This window comes from Ursus americanus, chromosome 2 (assembly GCF_024610735.1).
Source record: "Ursus americanus isolate L20-20 chromosome 2, mUrsAme1.1.p, whole genome shotgun sequence".
NCBI classification, from domain to species: Eukaryota; Metazoa; Chordata; class Mammalia; order Carnivora; family Ursidae; genus Ursus; species Ursus americanus.
Genome location: NC_142128.1, coordinates 94,494,909 through 94,516,260, shown reverse-complemented (window position 1 = coordinate 94,516,260; position 21,352 = coordinate 94,494,909). Strand labels below are relative to the sequence as shown.

General features: G+C 43.8%; 1 protein-coding gene across 1 annotated transcript in view; it reads left to right on the top strand.

Moving 5' to 3' along the window:
* FMO1 (flavin containing dimethylaniline monoxygenase 1) overlaps positions 1 to 21,352 on the top strand; it is a 33,318-nt gene that overhangs the window by 735 nt on the left and 11,231 nt on the right. The window contains exons 2-5 of the mRNA XM_045813797.2: positions 3,225 to 3,317; positions 7,894 to 8,031; positions 17,848 to 18,036; positions 20,794 to 20,956. Coding sequence (XP_045669753.2) covers positions 7,900 to 8,031; positions 17,848 to 18,036; positions 20,794 to 20,956 — 484 coding nt within the window. The 5' untranslated portion in view covers positions 3,225 to 3,317; positions 7,894 to 7,899. The remainder of the gene's footprint in view (positions 1 to 3,224; positions 3,318 to 7,893; positions 8,032 to 17,847; positions 18,037 to 20,793; positions 20,957 to 21,352) is intronic.

Genomic DNA, 21,352 nt, shown 5'->3' with positions numbered 1-21,352 from the left:
GTCTTCCATCCAGCTCAATGTACTTATCTCTGATTATTCCAGAAATGCACAGCCCTTAAAGATATTGTATCATTGTGTAGTCAGTGCCAGTACCCATGGGCCAAGATGGTGTGTGTGTGTGTGTGTGTGTGTGTGTGTGTGTGTGTGTGTGTGTGTATGTGACAGACAGAAGAGGGAAGAGGGACAGAGAGAGAGAGGGAGAGAGAGAGACAGAGAGAAGAGGGAAGAAGGAGAGCGGAATGGGGAATGTATAAATAAAGGCTTGGATGCAAGTCTGACAGCACCAGTAGAGATGGCATGCTGGGAAACATACAGGTAAGTTCTACTAGACATAGCTAAGAAGCACGGCTTAATTGATACAGTGCTAGACGCAGATATAGGATCACCTGCATTTTCCTGATACCAATAGACAAGGTCCCCAGGTCAATTAAGAAAAAAATATCCAGCATGCCTGGCTGGCTCAGTCAGTCAGGCATGTGACTCTTGGTCCTGGGGTTGTGAGTTTAAGCCCCACGTTGGGCATGGAGCCTACTTAAAAAATATAAAATAAAATAAAATAAATAAAATAAAATATAGCTGGAAGGTAAGACTCTAACCCAGAGGCTCCCAAACTTTCTAGATTCAAGAGGCCCTATAGTGTGTGAGTGGTCAGGTCCAAACAAATTAAGTATTTCTGTTCTTACGTCTTTGTAGTTGTTTGAAAAATAATACACAAATTGAAAGAAAATAATCATTTTATTTCCTTCTTGAATACCCACAACTACGTAATAATGAGGTGTATGTGCCTGCTAGGCACCCTACAATTTCTCAATCCTTGGAGTCAGAGGGGACATCACCCCTTTCTTTCCTGTTTCACCTCAACCAGTGTTCACGTAGTACTTGCTTTTTAACATTGCAACTGCCGCCAGCCCAGAGTTGCAAAGATATGACGCCATCTGATGGAAAACTGCCCTACCTGATATTAAAACTGTCAACTACCTCTGCTTTTGCTCCTCATGCAATAAACATGTGCTTTCCCTGCGATTTTAAAATAACTCAGACAGCCTCTGCACACCGCTTTGGGAATGGCAGGCCTAGGTTCATATGCTGACCCCTACATTATCTTAGGAAACCTAACTGCGATGAGGTTGTGAAATATAGGTGAGGTTCAGTGGGGTGGAGTCCAGAGCCTATGACCAAGAAAGAATTCTTGAGACGTCTTTGGTGCAAGATGGTGGTTTATGAAAGCACGGGGACAGGACCCGTGGGCAGAAAGAGCTGCTGCCCCAGTTGTGAGGGGTGGCTGATTATATACTACGGGGTTGGGGGAGGTAAGGAAAAAGGGAGGTTTCAAAACGATTTTCATATGTTAAAGAAGACTCACAGGATACCAAGGCCCTGACTTTGTCAAGTTAAGGTTGCTTTTCCCCCTAGTAAGGCATTAACATGAAGATAGTTGGGAACTTCCTGGAGGCTGCAGATTATAAGGACATTTAATTAGATTTACATTCCCTTCCGGAAGCTAGGTTATTGATAGAAATGCTTTGTTCTTGTAGACTGCTTAAACATTTGTACACTGAGGGAGACTCAAGTCTTGCAGGATTGTGGTCTCTATAGGTTAACTATTTCTTTTTCCTTCAGGGCAGCCAGGAGTGCCTGAGGGATGTCACGTACATCCCGTTGGGGGGGGGGAGGCTGCAGGGTGTCCGTTTCTGCTTTGTCCTCAGCTTGCCTTCTGTTCCCTCATCAACTGGACACTCCATCTGACTTTAATGCATTACATACTTGCATTTTACTTCTTTGAAGTAGAGGAAGCCGTATAGAATGTCCAGGAAAAGAACAACAGTTTCTAATACTGTGGTTAAAAACTGGGAACTTTGATGCAACTAACAGGGTTTCCCAACTCACTTAGCAATTTCATGTTGCTTAGGTTATTTTACGTGTTGTTTTTTATAAATTCACCTCGTAAAAAATAAATTCACTTTCCACCAGTGACTAGACTGACCTTGCTAATTCAGTTATATTTTCCTAATTTTGATTGCTTATATAATTTTTAGGTTTAGTCACGTTTGAGAGGGCTTTCTTCATTAAAATAATAGTAACGTTTCTTTAGAACCCTCAACAAAGGAATGGCCTGATTTTTACTGAATAGTCACATAAGGAGCAACAACATTTTAAATGTTATTTTTGCACTAGCATGTGAAACAGCCCCCCAATAACCAATAGCTTTAGTGTATTTCCCACCCTAGTAAAATTGCCTACGGTGTCGTTGATCACTCTGTCTGAAATAAAAGAGGGCAAATTTTTTTTTATTTTTTTTAATTGTATTTATTTATTTGAGAAACAGAAAGACAGAGAGCACAAGTGGGGGGGAGAGGGAGAGGGAGAAGCAGACTCCCCGTTGAGCAGGGAGGCGGACACAGGGTTGGATTCCAGGACCCTGGGATCATGACCTGAGCAGAAGGCAGACGCTTAACCAACTGAGACAGCCAGGCGCCCCTACTTAAATTTTTTTGATCACACTTTTGGTGAGGGAACAGAAGGCAAGCTGAGGACAAAGCAGAAACTGACACCCCACAACCCCCCCCCCATGCGATGTACATGACATCCCTCAGGCACTCCTGGCTGCCCTGAAGGAAAAAGAAATAGTTAACCTATAGAGACCACAATCCTGCAAGACTTGAGTCTCCCTCAGTTTACAAATGTTTTAGCAGTCTACAAGAACAAAGCATTTCTATCAATAACCTAGCTTCCGGAAGGGAATGTAGATACAATTAAATGTCTTTATAACCTGCAGCCTCCAGGAAGTTCCCAACTATCTTCATGTTAATGCCTTACTAGAGGGGAAAACAACCTTTACTTGACAAGGGCAAGGCCTTGGTATCCTGTGAGTCTTCTTTAACATATGAAAATCCTTTTGAAACCTTCCTTTTTCCTTACCTCCCCCAACCCCATAGTATATAATCAGCCACCCCTCACAACTGGGGCAGCAGCTCTTTCTGCCCACGGGTCCTGTCCCCGTGCTTTCATAAACCACCATCTTGCACCAAAGAAGTCTCAAGAATTCTTTCTTGGTCGTCGGCTCCGGACTCCACCCCGCTGAACCTCACTTATACTCCACAACCCCATCACTTTGATTTCATGTAATCACCCATTTTAAACAAAGAGGTGGGAAGCCCTCCTTGTTCCCAGCCCGGGAAGGCAGCAACTACCTTGCACACTGATGTGTTCATGTCATCTTGCAGGTTTGCCTTTGCAAACGTGGGAACAACTCCGCTGACACCTTGGGGAGACAGCAAGCAGATGTGAATCAGACAAATAACACAAGAAAGGAGAAGGTGACCTTGAAGCCTATTTTGTGCTCTTTTTCTTTTTCTCTCTTTCTCTAATTCCCTACTCATTTCCTTCTCTTGCTGGAACACAACCTTCAGATACACACTTCTAGCTTACCCTAAGGGCTCTGATTCCAAATATTCTATAACTTTGTCTCTGTAAATAAACCCCAGATTGTCAGGGTAGATACCTACAAAAGTGTCAGTTTAAGGAAAAATCTCCTGAAGCTGTAAAAATAACATAGTCACATCAACGTCCCACAGGCTGGGCTAAGTGCTGTTTATACGTTAGTCGATTCATTCTTAGAACACGTTCTAGTTCTAGCTTCACTTTAGAGAAAAGGAGACACTGAAACAGATCAGTTGCCTAAACTCCGGTGCTGGTAATTGGCCAGCGCTGACCTTCATACCCAGGTCTGACTCCCAGCTTCCCTACTGCCCTGGGAGGAGATACACAGATACTCAGATACTCAGAGAAGGCTGGCTGCATCTGGCTCACGCTCAGTTGCAATGATGGCTAGAGAAAGGATTTCTTTTTTTTTTTTTTTTTTTTAATGATTTTTTATTATATTATGTTAGTCACCATACATACATCCCCGGTTTCCGATGTAAGGCTCGATGATTCATTAGCTGTGTATAACACCCAGTGCACCATGCAATACGTGCCGTCCTTACTACCCATCACCGGTCTATCCCATTCCCCCACCCCCCTCCCCTCTGAAGTCCTCAGTTTGTTTCTCATAGTCCATAGTCTCTCATGTTTCATTCCCCCTTCTGATTACCCCCCCCTTTCTTTATCCCTTTCTTCCCCTACTGATCATCCTAGTTCTTATGTTCCATAGATGAGAGAAATCATATGATAGTTGTCTTTCTCTGCTTGACTTATTTCACTTAGCATTATCTCCTCCAGTGCTGTCCATGTTGTAGCAAATGTTGAGAACTCGTTCTTTCTGATAGCTGAGTAATATTCCATTGTATATATGGACCACAACTTCTTAATCCAGTCATCTGTTGAAGGGCATCTCGCCTCCTTCCACGATTTAGCTATTGTGGACATTGCTGCTATGAACATTGGGGTGCATATGGCCCTTTAGAGAGAGGATTTCTATTTATTGTGCATTTGATAGAAGGTCCTTTTGAGGAAGGAAACTCTGACCTTAGGATATTAGCTCCCAGTAAGTATTTGCTCAATTATTTATTTCTTTTTCATTGCAAAGCATATACGGTGATGAATTCATTCATTTACCACTAGGAAATCCACTTATTGCCAAGTATTTAGGCAACTACGAGTACAGTCCAAGTGTGCCACTATAGAAAATAAGAAAAAGGGAAAATAAGAGATGAGTCAAAGAAAATGCCCTATTTTGGGGAAACGTATAGCCTTAAGTAGAGAGAAGATTAACAGACGTGATCCAGTGAATCAACACCGTGGCAGTCTCCTGCTGGGAACATGCGATTTCCTGTAGGTTTCAAGAGGATGGCAAGCTGAGCAGTGGGAGATGCCTCTCTGGACCATCTCTGGCCCCTACTCTTGCTGCTGTCTCTGGAGCTCATTTCCTCCCCTCTTCTGCCCACTGGCGTTCTAGCCACACTTTAAACCCTAAAGCCACTAGTATTCCCCAGTGTTGCTTTCCCACATCCCAAAGTCACGTTATGAGCCTCTTCCTTCATGCTTTTATTGCAATGTGTACATAAAACACATCTCTGTCTTAGCATGGGACACCAGAACATTGTAATGACTTTTTTATCAGTCTGACTTCCCCACCGGAGTAAGAGCGACTCTAGAGAAAGCATCACACCTTATGGATCTTCTGCACCTCCAATACCTCGCCTCGGACTTAGGATCATAGAAGCCCCTCACTGGGTGTCTGATGGCTGAACTAATCTGAGAAGGAGTCACGGAATCTGGGTTGACAGAACCCTATAGGGCACTTGATTCCATCCTCTACCTAATCTCCTACTTACTGAACAAATATCAGAGCCTGAAATACTAGGAAGTGCTTATACTGAGCTAAAATTTGCCTTCCTCTAACATCTTCAGTTCCACCACTGGCCTTAAATCTAATCTTTCTGTTTGCAATGATTCTTCAAATGTTTATAGGCAAATATTTACAGAACTGAGTCAGGCCCTTGGAGTAAGAGTTAACACGTTAGCCTCTTTTGCAAAGTGAGCCCAATACAGTTGATTTTCTTACCCAAGGCCTCCACGGTTAGTTCTCGGGGAGCCAGGTCCCTGGCTGGCCCTCCGTCTGACCAAGCTAGCTGTTGGAATGGATGCATTTCTCCTTCTCCTTCTTCTCCTTCTTTTTAAATTTATTACTGAAGAGTCATTGACATGCAATGTTATGGGTGCCTTTCTTCTTATAGAATCATCTTGGCGCTTTCATTCAGCTGTTTGTGCCTGAAGCTACAACATCCTAGTTAATGAATCATGCACACGGGCTCTTGCTATACCAAGAGCCCATTTTTCCTGCCTGGGATGTGCCCGGGACACATTATACAGGATATACACCGACCAGCTTCTCTCCTGGGAAAGTTAGATCTCCCCCTGCGGACCTCTAGTTTCGGTGGAGCCAGGCTGAGGAAATTGCCCCAGTCTCTTTCTCAGTCTAGCTCCTGCAAATGACTCCACACACTCCCCTTACACGGCAGGAAACTGCTTTGCTTCCTGGTCTCCTGCTGAGGGCGCAAGCATCTTGCTGTAATCAGACCTGCTGTCTCTCCAGGGCTACAGCTGCAAGCATCATAATGATCTGTGCAATTCCCCTCTTTGTTCCTAGAGTCACTTTTCCCATAAAAGTGGATATTCTTCATTGAATGACTGCTCTGTCCCACAAAAATGAATAGCATTATGTCCCATTTTACAAATGAGGACCGTGAAGCCCAAAGGGGGTATTTTCCTATGCACCAACGAAGGGGATAGAGCAGGGAATTTGAAACAGATGTGTCTGGTCCCAACATCCACATTTACTCCATTACATTAGCTGCCTCTCCGAATGTGGGGTCACTTTACTGCTCTAGGACCCCGGGAGGGGGAAATTGTATAAGGTTGTGATTCTAGGGTGTCCCTCAGGATCTAGAGCATGACTTTCCCTACAGGGAATCTACCAGCTCTTCCCCAGGCTGAGCCAGTTGCTAGGGAAGAACCAGCCCTGCAACACTTTTATATAACACCTGACAAAAATGGGCCTTGCTGTTTCATTCAAAAGCTGTGTACTGAGCACCTGTTGTATTTTGTTCCCAGTGCTTCCCTGGCCCCGGGGGCCATAGCAGAGAAGAAGCAGGTGACATCCCTAGAGTTGAGCTATCTCGCTCAGGTTCCCCATCCTAAAACGCAAAAGATGTATATCCAGTTTGGTGGCAAGAGCTCATCTGCGAAACAAGAAAATAGCATCTACTGTGCGACCCGTGTGCTTTCCAAACTCACTAACTTGAGGCGATAAAACTATCACAAAAACATATTAGAGAACAACATCTAAAATCGCATGATGCGGTGTTAAACATGTGTGTATTGACCAAAATGTATAGGAATTAAAAGAGCAGAGGCTCACCAATGGCAAAGGCAGGAGAGGACACCAATTTGGGGGAATGCTTTTATGGTAATCACCTAATAGCTTGTATTTATTGAGCATTTGCTATATGCTAGGAACAGCTCTAAGTCAACCCACGTGTGTTGACTCACTTGATTCTCACCAAACACCGCAAGGAAACTACCACTGTTTTCTCCATGTTTATGCTACACGGAGGGGTTAACTAACTTGCCCAAGATCACAGGGCAGTAACTGACAGAGCTGAGCTTGAACCGGGGCAATCTGCCAGAGCCTGGTTGCTTAACCAATACGCCATACTGCCTCTCAGTGTTCTTCCGTGGTCTGGGGACAGATCACCTCCACCCGTGCCAGTCGGGACAGGGCCATGCTCCCTGGGGGGAACTAGCATCTGATGGGGAGAGGAGGGGTGGCTGTCCACAGACCGCCTCGCTGGCAGCAGCCTCTCTCTTCCACTGGTGGCTGTCCCCCGGCCTCAGGCGGAAGGAGGATGGTGGCAGAGCTGGGCCCCCAGGGTATGCGGGGGCGGCTGGGACTCACAGCCCCGGGAAGCATTTGCCGTAGCAGCTCCTGCGGTGGCCACCGCGGTTGGCTCCTGCTCCCAGCTCCAGGCCACCACGGCCGCATGGCCCTGTGTCATGTCACCACACCAATCTGCGCTCTGTTTTTGCATGTTATTTACGAAACGTGTTTGACGAGGTGGTTCTTTCTGGCGCACCGCTCCATGCCGTTCTGCGGTCAGGGAAGGGAGGCTGGAGGCCGCCGTGCAGTCTGGAATGCAGGACGCTCCGAAGCCACAGTCTCAACGCCGGGCGGCAGCTCCAGGGGGGGCGGGAGCTCACCAGGCCCAGGGTTAAAGCGGTGACCTGAACCTTCCTCACCTTCACACCACCAGAGAACAGCCACGGAGGCAGGATTCAAGCGGAGCAAATTTCTCAATCTGCCCAGTTCTTTCTCCTGGTTGGCTCGAGCAGCCAAGGATGGGTGGGGCTTTCACTTGTGAATAAAAAGCTCTGCTTTGCTTCCCCACACAGGCGAACATGGCCAAGCGAGTTGCAATCGTGGGAGCCGGGGTCAGTGGCCTAGCCTCCATCAAGTGCTGCCTGGAGGAAGGACTGGAGCCCACATGCTTCGAGAGGAGCGACGACCTCGGGGGACTGTGGAGATTCACCGTAAGTAGGGGTCTCAGCAGTTGTGTGAAGCGTCTTATTGGAAAAGGCTCAACGGATGTGAAAGGAGGTTGAATCCCCCCCCCCAACGCTGACTGCCCCTGGGGGGGAGGGGTTAGAAGCATCTGCTGAGCAGGGAGCCAGGAGGACTAAAGGACACTGATAAAAGAAAGGAGCAGGGCACAGCCTATGCTTGGGGTGGGGAGGGCACGAGCCACCCTGTAAACTCTATCTGGGGCCAAGAGGAAGAGAGATGCCCCCAAAGGGTGGCAGAGAATGGAGTGGCTGGGACAGGCCAAGCAAGCCCAGAACAAGGGGAGCAGGAGCAGAACCAGGGGGTCTGAAGCAAGGCCAGCGACCACAGTGTTTGGGGAAAAGGCAGGAACCCAGCTGCGCAGCAGTGTCGGCCTCTGCCTGCAACACTGAGCTGTGCTGTTCCTGCTTCTATTCCCTGTCCTGCTCCATCCGAGGGGGAACAACACAGGGCTCAGTGTAGGATGAGCTCTAACCTCCGGGTCCTAAGTCCAGGCAATCCCAATCTAGGCCAAGAACAATCAGAAGTAAAGAATGTGAGTTTGGAGCCTTTTCTGTTTCCTGAGCAAAAGAAAGTAATATCCTCAAACCTCAGCAAGGTTACAGTCCAACCTGGAGAGGAGAATGAGTGAGGAAGGAGAAGAGGGGACTATGAAGCCCACCCTTCACTGGCCTGGGCCAAAGGGGATCACGGGGGTGCTGCTGGGGCCGCTGAAACCCTTTGTGTTCCATGGCTGGCCAGGGAAACATTTGCATCAGAGCTCCAAGCCCCCTACTTCCCCTCCTTCTCAAGAAGGCAAGAACAATTCCCATGAGCTTTAAACGTGCTGACAAGAAGGCTGTCAGGAATAGTGAAAAGGAGCACAGAGTCAGATATCGGGGTCTCAGAGCCCATAAGGGGCTAAGAGAAAACATGGCATTCCTCTAACTGTAGAAGGGTAGAATTTGGAACTGGAATAAAGTATTTTCTAATAGTTTCTAATACTCTGACTGGTTAGTGGCAGTTGTCCCAGCATAGGCCAGCTTGGCTCGCAGAAAGAACTGTGTATTTTGAAATGTGTCTAACCACTAAAGGTGACCATCAATACATAGAAACCTCCCCAAGGGCACTAGGTGAGAGAACACTTGTTCCCATGTTTCAAAGTGCATACATTCCATTAGGATAGCAGAAACCTAACAGACACCCGTGCTGTAACCCTCCCCTCCTGTGCCTTCAGAAGATGTCACTCATCGAGCATGACACACTCCCCCTGATGAGTCTCAGAATCCCTCTTAATACGTACTCCAGACAAATAGGACTAATCTATCAGAGTTGGGATTTGGTTTGCAAGATGAAACTTCCCAGTTAGCAGGGTAATTAGCAGGCTTACTTGGTTAAAGTAATTTCAGTCAAAGCAAAAGTGAGTCCAGAGACCTGGGGATACTGGACAAAAATGCACCTTATACAGTTCACAGACACATAATTATTAACACATAAAATCGCAGATCTGCGAATCAAGAGAAATGAATTCTAGATCCAGCTGTGCCCACCTGACTGTGTGACTTGGGCAGGTCAAATGCCTACGCACAAGCACCAGGCGGGACACAAAAATGAGAAGGATTCATCCCACGCTCAGGTTGCTGCCAGGGTCATGGGGAAGGAGTAGGATCCTACAAGCCAGAAACAGTGCTATGGGCATTTAAATGAGGTTGGGGTTCTATCTTGCACTGGAGGGAAATCAGGGAAGGCTTCATGGGAGAGATGGTGTGTGAGGGACTTGGAAGGATTTCAACAGGTGCATGAGATTGAGTGGGAGATTACACAGAGGGAACTAGTAAAGAAAATGTAGGGGGCATGCTTGGAAAATAAAAATAGCTTATTGGTATATGCAGCACAGATAAGTAATCGGAGGGGACGAGGGTGGCTGAATATTCCAGTGCAGGATTCCTATGCAATTTAGAAAGCAATCGATGATGAGGAACAGAATTAAGACGATGACTTGTTGCTCTATTGGTTTTGTTTGCATGATGGGAAGACCCAAACACGTTTACAGGTAAGGAGAGAACATTGGACGGTGGGAAACTATTGAATACGTAAGCCCAACATGGAACATGATCCTGGCAGAAAAGGGAAGGAGTTGAGTTGGACACACATGGAAGGGTTTGCCTTGGAAAAGGGGGAGAGGCACAACCTCCTCAGACCCTGGAAGGGAAGGAAAAGTGAACACGAAGAGAAACGTTGGAGTTTAGGGGAAGCAAGATGCAGGAGTGTGCGCATCAGAGGCCACGATGACGCTGTCGGGAAAATGCAGCATCTGGGGAGGGTGAAGAAGGCGTGGGGGGGGGGGTGGCATGGAGAAGTAAGAAAAATAGAGATGGTCGTGAACACATATTGTGAAGCCCATGACAGGATATCCAAAGGATGGCAAAAAGGGTAACCCAGCAGCAGCCCATTAACAAGTCATTCCAGCCCCATTGCTTCATGTGTTGAATGAGAATGGGGAACCAGTTTGGAAGATAGTTAAAGCTAGGGGGCTGGGAAGCAGGAAAAACCACCCCCACCTTCATTCAGTGGCCGTTTCTTGACACAGTGGCCTCTTGAGACAACTGGACCACCTTGAGATTCCTCTAATGCCTGAGAGAAAATCCCTAAACTAGGTGATCTTAAAGGGGCCTTCCAGCTCTAACATGCTATGAACCTCCTGAGTCTTTCTAGAGACAACCCATCCTCCTCCTCCTACCTCAGCGTGCACGCACGCACACACACACACACGCGCACACACACACACAGGCTTGCTTAGAGTGTCTCTGCACTCCAAGCAGGTGGCCAGCTTAAAACCTACACATTAAAGTGTCTGCTCTAGCGAGGGCTGTACTTACCAGGAAGCCCACAGAGGGATCCTTAGTGCCTGTTCTGGGCAGCAGCGGCCATCATGCAAAACTGGACAAGTGATCTGCAGAAACCCAAGAAAGCGCATATGGAGACCGCATTCAAATAGGGAGATGCGCCAAAGATTACAGAGATTATAAAGCACTGCACGTAATTCAACACTCAGAGACACATGACTCTGTCTCTTCCAACTACCACAGCCTTAAGCAAAGAAGAAACAGACAAAGGTTGCAATAGAAAAGAAGGTCATCATTGGTTGGGGTGGCCGAGGGGGTGGCAGTCTTTAAAAAGAAAAGGGATATGTTGGTAAAGAGCCAACTTCCGTCCACTAACTCAAGCTGGAGGTACGTACGGAAAGTCTGTTTTGCAACCAACTCTCTTAGGCTCTTGAATAGCGACTGTAGTGTTACCGCGGGTTAATTACCTCAGTTATAAAGTCGTATTGAAGAAATAAAATGTGAGGCGTTGTCTCATCACGCAAAATTAATATTACTCTTAGAGAATCTATAGGAAGGGATCTTAGGCGATGCTCTTCCTGTAGACCCACACTGAGGTCATCTAGAGGGAATTACACTCCACTGGTGGGAACACACTCAGCTTCGTCCTTCACATCCCTGAAACACAGTCCAGAGCCTAAGACCCCTCCCTGCAATGATGTTCTTCCTTACGGGCATCGAGGTCTTTTCTTCTTTTTTTTCTTTTTTTTAAAGATTTTATTTATTTATTTGACAGAGAGAGAGAGACAGCCAGCGAGAGAGGGAACACAAGCAGGGGGAGTGGGAGAGGAAGAAGCAGGCTCCCAGCGGAGCAGGGAGCCCGATGTGGGGCTCGATCCCGGAACCCCGGGATCACGCCCTGAGCCAAAGGCAGATGCTTAACGACTGAGCCACCCAGACGCGCCTCAAGGTCTTTTCTTCTGCACATGCAACCTTTCATTTATTTATTCAACAAAGATTTATTGAACATCAACCCTGTGCCTTATATACCACGTATATTTACATTCAGTGAGGAAAATGAAGACGTGTAACACTTCCCCCTTTAAATCACTGAAGAAGTTTCTCAGTTAATTCTTTAGGCTTAGTAAACCTAATTCTTCCAGTCTTTCTTTAAAAGGCTATTTCTAAAAGTTCAACTGTCTTCGTAGGTTTCCTTTTATTCACATATTCAACAAACATTTATTGAATTCCTATTATGTTTCAAGGGGGTACACCTGACAGGCCCCCATCCTCTTGGGGATTCCTCGCATCATTTCTGAGTATCCACAGCTCGCATGGGTCATAGATCTGAGAACCGGGCACTATCCTCCAGCAAGATTCTGCCTCTCACTGGGGAGAGGAGGAGAGAAAGAAAAATGGATTCTGGCTGCTCAAAGGAGGGGGAAAGAAGGAAATAATTGTTCTTGGAGAACAGGAGGTGTGAACGTCTTGTATAGAGAGAATGTCTCTATTTAGGAGTAACTTTTATTATCATTTTACATTTATTGTTAAAATGCGGAAGGGGAAGGAGCACCTGGGTGGCTCAGTGGGTTAAGCGTCCAACTCTTGATTTCAGCTCAGGTCATGATCTCAGGGTTCTGAGATTGAGCTCCGCGTCAGGCTCTGTGCTGCGTGTGGGGCCTGCTTGGGATTCTCTCTCCTGTCCTCTCTGCCCCTCCCCCACTCATGCTCTCTTTCTCTCTCAAAAAACAAACAAATAAATAAATAAATAAATAAATAAATAAATAAATATTTTTAAAATGAGGAAGGAGAGACCTCTGACCTGCCAAAGCTTTCTTCCCATTGCCTATAATCCTCTCTGAAGGACACAAAGCTTGAGAAAGTAAATCTCCATAATCATCGTAGAAGAATAAAATGAATAACAGTTAATATTTATTGAGTGCTTACCAGACACTGTTCAAAATGCATTACAGCTATCGTTTCAGTTTATCCTAAGGGATATTATTATGCCTATTTATAGCTGGAGAAACTGAGGCACAGAGAGATTAAGAAAATCCCCAAGGTTACCGAACTAAAAATGTGGAGCTTGAAGAGGGACTCAGGCGGTCTGAGTCTGGGTCTGTGCTGTCAAGAACTGTGCTTCATGTATTTCCAGAGTCTGGCTCAGGAATGAGGGCAGGCAAATTCTAGTCTGTTCGTGGAATCCCACCAAGCGTCTTAGGGAGTGATGGGGATCTTCCCAGCATATTGCAGGACGAAAGTGCACCAGGCAGCCAGAACCCCTCTGTTCATGCTCTTAGCCTTTGCCCTCTGCCCACAGACCCCCTCCCACTTAATTTTCTCTTCAAGACAAAAATCTTTCCCCTCAGTGGCCCCATCATTTCGGGAGGCATGCGTTTCCATACTTGGAGTACCAGGGCCATTGGCAGACCGACAGGGACAATGCAGCCGGAGGTCCCAGCAGGGCCCGGGAATCAGTGGGGCAGGTGGCCTCCCGAGGCAAACATGGGAGAGGAGGGCTCAGGAGCCAAAAACCGTTCAGAAGCGGCACGGACCCATACTCTCGGTATATAAGCTGTGCACTCCAGACCACGTATTGTTCCAGGAGGAACAATCCATGGGAAGAAGGAGAGACGAGAGTAAAGAGGTGGTCTTGGATTCCACCCTAAGGGCTAAGTTTCCACTCTGCACTGTAGTTCTTCCTCAGCTAACATCTGTGATACATTATTTCAAGATAGGCTTCAGTTTTGCCTGGAAAGTTTTCTTCTTTTTCCCTTTACATCTCCCACAGTTTTACAAAATAGAGTTGTTATTGGAGGTTTTTTTTTTTTTCTATTTGTGTTTTTGTTCATTTGTTCTCAGGTCCTATAAGTACATGGTTCCGTGGCTTAACTAACTCCACCGAGCCCCATTACTCTTTGCTATTTAAACATACCGCTACAACATACTTAAAAATTTTTTGAACCATCTTTATGGAAATCTTTACAACATGTATTATGCACAACTCTACTCCTCCTAAGTAGTATGTATTCCAAATTTAGCCTTTTATTGTTGTTAACTAGAAATTGACAGCACTAACCAAGTATGATTCACTACGTGATGCTCTCAGATGACAGAGAACAGTAAGGGAGTTTTGGCCTGATTGACCCCACAATGTTCATAGCTGATGTTTCTCTTATTGTACTGTAATTTCTTCCCCTGCTGTTTGGTCTTTCTGCTCCATATTACAGCTCTTTACATCTGTTCCTATTCCCTTTTTTCCTATAACCGAGAGGAAACTTCACTTTTAATTAAATCAAAGCAACACTAAATTTCGTGCTAATACCCAGCTTCAGGTTAAAGCTGTGCTATTCACCACTCTGCTATTCACGTAGCCACCAGCCACGTGGAACTGTGGAACTGGTTGATAGGACTAAAAAATTGAATTTTTTATTTCATTTAATTTTAATTAATTTTAATTTTAAAACCAATCCTCAATTCAGTTACTGGAGCACTTTTAAGTATGTTCGTTAACAATTTGGGGATATGAATTCCTTTTTTGGATCAACATTTGGCATTTGAATTGAGAAGTATAACATATACACTGATACTCAAAAGATTTGTTATGCATAAAAGAATGTAATATATTTCATTAATAATTTTTATACTGATTACACATTGAAAGTATAAAATTTTAGATATACTGAGTTAAAGTATCCTGTTAAAATTAGTTTCACTTGGTTCTTTTTACTTTTTTAAATATGACTACCAGAAAATTTTAAAGTGGGCATGTTCCACCACGCTCCTGTTGGGTAGGACTGCTCTAAAGCCTTGTTACTCAAACTATGGCCCAGGCCCAACAGCATCTGCAGGGGAATTTGTTAGAAATACAGAATCTCAGGCGTGAGGCAGCTGGGTGGCTCAGTTGGTTAAGCAACCAAATCTTGGTTTCAGCTCAGGTCATGATCTCAGGGTTGTGAGATCCAGCCCTGCCTGTGGGGCCCTGTGCTTAGTACAGAGTCTGCTTCTCCCTCCCCCACCTCCCCTCCGCCCCCCCTCCTTCTGCTCTCACAAGTGTGCTCTCTCTCTCTCTTTCTCAAATAAATAATCTTTAAAAAAAAATCTCAGGCTCACGCAGACCTACTGAATCATCATCTACATGTTAATAAGATTCCCCAGGTAATTCTTCACAAGATTAAGGAGCACTGACTAGAGAGCTGTGCTTCTCAAACTGTGGAGAAGAATCAGTTTTTGTTCTGTTGCTTAATTTCCAATCGAGTAGATACAATTACGTTTGTAAGATATAGTAAAAATGAACTATGAAAACAATGAAAATGAAACAAAGAAAAATGTCAAAATATGAATTCAAAACTCTTATAGAGTCAAAAGACATAAAATAAAATTCAGCAAATGTCATTTAATGAACATACAAAGAAAACAATTCCAAAAAGAGGACCCATTTTTCTTTCTTATATGCATATGTATACATAGGCAATTAATATAGCACATCACTATTACACTTGCAACTTTTAGCCAAATAGAGCATTGTGTGTGAAATAGTCTCCAGTTGAAACACCTGTAGGCACACTTTTACTATGCATTGGACATATTAATAGTTAAAGTTTTTACTGGGATCATTAAGCTAGCTTCTTGCTTGTTATTTTATCTCATCTGGATTGGAGGAATGACCATGTTCTTCTCAAGGGACAGTGTATATCTAAACTGTTTCTAAGTTTTGCCTAATAGCACACATAAGGAGAGAATCACTGTTCACAAAGGTACATTGATTGGAAGGGAATAAGAAATTTTAAAGCGATCTCAGGAAGTTCAGGACATTTTTTTTTTTTGAGAGAGTGAGAGAGGACAAGCAGGGTGAGGAGCAGAGGGAGAGAGAATCTCAAGCAAACCCCACACTGAGCACAGAGCCTGACATGGGGCTCAATCCCACAACCCTAAGATCATGACCTGAGCTGAAATCAAGAGTCAGACGGCGTAACCGACTGAGCCACCCAGGCGGGGTGCCCAGGACGTTCTTATAACTCCTATCCAAAATGAATCAAGTGGTGTTATATTTTCAAAACTTATCTTCAACCTTTTATCAGTGGCCAGTTCTGAGAATTTATTCTTTAAGGTTATAATTAAGTATCAGTTATCTTTCTTTTTTAGGATTTTATTTATTTGAGAGAGAGAGAGAACACACGTGTACTTGCAGGAGCTGGGGGAGGGGCAGATGGAGAAGGACAAGCAGACTCCCTGCTGAGCAGGGAACCCAGCCTCGGGCTCGATCCCAGGACCCTGAGATCGTGACCTGAGCCCAAGGCAGACGCTTAACTGACTGAGCCGCCCAGATGTGCCAAGATCAGTTATCTTTCGATGAAAGAAAATGATAAATTGTTTGCATTTTTGGATAACAGTTTTCAAACTAACGTTAAAACGTCACTAACGTAGTCCCACTGCCCATGTCTAGTACACAACCTGACCACCACAGCGCTCCTCACAGGAGTCAGACAAAACGGAGACTGATCTGAGTCTCATTCAACATACAGGAGTCCACATGCTTGGATATTGAGCAATGCTGAATTATCGCTGCAAAAGTTTCCACCAGATGCTTACTCTCAATTTGGGTACTTACCTTGTCAGAGCGCGCTAACGAACAATTCAGCTCCGTTGCTCGCCGGCTACGTCCTTGAGTAACACAGCTTTAGATCTTCCAGCAGAATAAACGGCATCGTTCTCGGAAGCCTTTCGATTCCAGTTTTCTAGATCTACTCTGGACAAATGAGACTGTCAGAGGTGGGGCCACAGACAAGCAAGATACAGTGAATTCATTAGTTGATGAGATGGCAACAGTAACTGAAACCACAAAGATATGTTTATAATTTTATTCCCTGTACTCACTATACATCTCACGCAGATCTCGATTCACATTCTCTGAGGGAAAGAGGTGAGCCCTCCTCCACATGTGAAGTTTATGTTGTCTTTCCACTTGTTCACATAAATAAAATAATTTTTGTTTCACAGGAAAAAAAAGACTTATACGTAACCAAAATGATAAATAATATTAAAATACTAAGAACTGCCTTCCCACTAAACTCAGAACATCCTTCATAATACATCCACAAGACAGAGGCAATGTGTATTAACGACTACAGGTAGCAAAACTGCTTATTATTCAACCTGGGGGGAGTTGTCTGAGATACTGATATTTGCCATTTATTCATCTCAAAACTGGATGTGGGAAATGAGTCTTTCTCCATGTGCACAGTTATCCAGTCTAGAAACCTTTGTCCGGCTTCTTATCCCAGATCCTAAATCCAAACAGCTCCACTCTCCTGTGCCTTCTGTCTTTCTGCTGCCTCAGTTTCCACTTCCCTCTTTCAACTGCCACTGCCTCTGCTCAGGCTACCTTCAGTGCTGGCTAAAGTGGATGTGTGTTTTAGGCTATTCACTGACCTCCCTCCTTCTTTTCCAGAGACTTCTGTCATTCATCTTTTGTAGGACAGGAATTATCTTTCTAAAATATAACAGGAATCACTTCCACATTCAAACATTCAGAAGACTGCCCTCACCTTCCTATAAAATCCAAATTCTGTAACTTTAGACACAAAATCCTTCATAATCCTTCTCCATCCATAATCCTTACAACAACACCCTGTGAAACCAAACTACCTAGCATTTGTCCATCATCCAGGCACTACTTCCTGGCTCTGGTCTATTTCCATATGTTCCAGTATTTTGCAGTCATGCTGTGTGAATCTGGACAGGTAAGTTCATCCTGGGTTTCTTTGTTCACATGTAATGAGTGAAATTGCAATTCAGATCATAAAATTCAGTGTTCAGTGTTCACCCTACCTCAAGTACAGGATAACAAATCCCATTAGAAAGGGTAACCTTAATCTCGGTCAATGTTTGAAACGTCTAAATTAATATTAACATCTATTTCACGTGTGCCCACACATGCACAAATGCATACACACTCATGTGTATACACTGTTTGGACAGGACCATGTTGAAGAAGGCAGAGCCAGCCTCTATAAGTCTGTGGTTTCCAACAGCTGCAAGGAGATGTCTTGTTACTCAGACTTTCCATTCCCAGAAGATTATCCAAACTATGTGCCAAACTCTCAATTCCTGGAATATCTCAAAATGTATGCAAACCGGTTCAACCTCCTGGAATGCATTCAGTTCAAGGTAAGACACAAAACATCAGTCAGCAGTCAGAAAGTGTTGCCTACCTGTTTCCTGTTTCTCTCAATAGCCTAGCCCTTGGCTCTGTAGGTGAGATCGTGAACTGGCAAGATGGATGCCAACTGGCTGGATTCCTTTTCCCTTTGTACTCGCACCCCCCCTCAGTAAATCTGGAGGGGGAGGTGGATACTCTCTGTAAGGATTCACATGTATACATTTTTAATTTGTAATAATGTCATCCAAGTAGCCAAAGGGACCTGAAAATATCAAACCACATTCTTAGCTTGGGACAAAAGCGCACAGGGACATTGATGACTTCTACCAGTCCTTAGGTCCTCTCTTCTTGAGTATCCCTTTGTACGAATGAACATGCGCAACGGCCCATAGACAAGAGAACCTCACTATTTGAAGGAAATCTTTTCTAGATATCCTTGGAAATACAAAAATCTTTGAATATTGTTATTTTCATAGGCCTTATCCACCTCCCTTTCCATTTCCAAGAACAGAGACAGGAAGAAGGTAGAACACAGAGGCAAATAAATATACTCTTTTTTTCCCGTTCTTTTCCTCTCCAAGAAACATGAAAATCCGTGTGTTTTTCTTCTCCTATATCCCCCTCTCCCTGCTACAGATGGGGATGGTAAGGAATTCCTAGGGAATTGAAAGCAACATGAATGACCAAAACTAGTAGTAAATAAAATTCATATTCACTACCTTCAAAGTACTGACCAAAATGTAACCACTATCTTGAAGAGATATCTGCACCCCCATATTCCTTGCAGCATTATTTACAATAGTCAAGACATGGAAACAACCCTAGTGTCCGTCGGTGGGTACATGGATAAAGAAAACATAGCACACACATACACACACTGGAATGTTGTTTAGCCATAAAAAGGAAGGAAATCCTGTCATTTGCAACAACATGGATGGACCTTTAGAATATTACACTAAGTGAAATAAGTCAGACAAATACTGTATGATCTCACTTGTGTGTGAAATCCAAAAAACAAAACAAAAACACCAAACTCATAGAAACAGAACAGATTGGTGGTTGCCAGAGGAGAAGGGTGGGGGTTGGAGGACATGGGTTAAGATGGTCAAAAGGTACAGACTTCCAGTTATAAGATAAATCAGTTCTGGGGATATAATGTGCAGCATGCTGAATATAGTTAATGGTATTGTATTGTGTATTTGAAAGTTGCTAAGAGAGTAGATCTTAAAAGTTCTTATCACAAGAAAAAGAATTACAACTATGTGAGGTGATGGATATGAACTAAATTTATTGTGTGTTGCAATTATTTTGCAGTATTACACATTTATCAGATCATTACATCATATACTTTAAACTCATACCATATTGTACACCAATTATGTTTCAATCCAACTGGAGTAAATGGAAGTATTGCAGTTTTCCAAAGTATATTTTACTCTACTTCCTTATTTTTCAAGGGACACAGTAAAAATGAAACACCACCATAATGAATGAATATGATCCACAGAAATATTTTTAATGCATCAGAGTTCCTGAATCTGAAGCTTTTCCTCTACTACATGCTGCCCCAAGTCTATTTTAAAATAATTGGGAAAAAAATGTTTAAAGCTAGATGTTCACCAAAGTTTCAAGAAAGTACACACATAAGAGATTTCTTTCCTCTCTGTACTTTCCAAATTTTTAATTACAAACAGTTCTTACTTTATTTTTAAATAAAAGTAAACTCTACTTTGAAATCAATTAATATTTAATTAACTAAAAACTTATATTTAAAGAAGTAAGAGTTCCTATTACCAATGTTGGAATCCAACAAGTGCTTTAAATATTATAAACCAAGGGGCGCCTGGGTGGCACAGCGGTTAAAGCGTCTGCCTTTGGCTCAGGGCGTGATCCCGGCGTTATGGGATCGAGCCCCACATCAGGCTCCTCCGCTGGGAGCCTGCTTCTTCCTCTCCCACTCCCCCTGCTTGTGTTCCCTCTCTTGCTGGCTGTCTCTATCTCTGTCAAATAAATAAATAAAAAATCTTTAAAAAAAAAAATAAAAATAAATAAATAAATAAATATTATAAACCAAATAGTGACCCCATTAGGAAAGACTTGAGATACCTGTCTTCTCTGAAAACTGAAAAAAGAAAGACAGCAAAGTCTCTTGGCCAGTGGAGTATTTATGCTTTTAAATTTGACTTGTGAATTTATTTCACATATTTTCTGAATCAGAACCTCACACCCATAAATTTATATATACTTGATTAAAACAAAAAATAGACTGAAATTTGGACTCCTCCCAGAACATTCAGGCCATAAAGTTAGCATTTCCCAAACATTCTCTGGATCTGGGAAAACTTCAGCAACATTTTTTATAGCACCTTTCATAAGGTCCAAATTTATATTTTCAATTTATATTACCCATGTCTCTATTAAAGCACAGCTCTAGGAGAGATACACATAACAGAAAGAATAATGAAAAAGACATCAGAAGACCATGGTTCTTGGTTCTATCACTTACTGTGAGAATTTGAGCAAATCACTCAAACTTTTTGGATCTCATCACTTCTCTTAAATACCCCACCATAACTCTAAGCTCAGAATACTTCCATCCAGAAAATTATGGTTAATCTGATAACTCGATTCAATTTCTAAGTTTACGCTTATTAACTATGTTTAGTCTGTGTTCCAGAACATTTGAAATGTCAACTAGTACATTGGCCAGCAAGCCCTTACTAGAAACTTGACAACAATTAATTGTGACTATGATTCTTTTTCAGACTAAAGTCTGCAAAGTAACAAAATGCCCAGATTTTACTGCCACCGGCCAATGGGAGGTGGTCACTCAGCGTGAAGGAAAGCAAGAGTCTGCCATCTTTGATGCTGTCATGGTCTGCACTGGTTTCCTTACTAATCAGTATTTGCCACTGGACTCTTTTCCAGGTACGGCATTTTCTGAAACTGACCTTAATTTGCCTCAAGGGAGCCATCCTGATACTGGCTTGATCCGGGAGTGAATGTCTATGGTTCCTCCATTAAATAGTTAAAGTTGTAAAGTAACAGGGATTTTTTATTTCTAACCAGCACTTTCTGGCCAGTTTTTGGCTTTCATTTGTTCCAAAAGACCTATAGGTGCCAAAAAGTAGAATAAATAACTAGCAAGCAGGGGCGCCTGGGTGGTGCAGTCGTTAAGCGTCTGCCTTCGGCTCAGGGCGTGATCCCGGAGTTATGGGATCGAGCCCCACATCAGGCTCCTCCGCTAGGAGCCTGCTTCTTCCTCTCCCACTCCCCCTGCTGTGTTCCCTCTCTCGCTGGCTGTCTCTAACTCTTCAAAAAAAT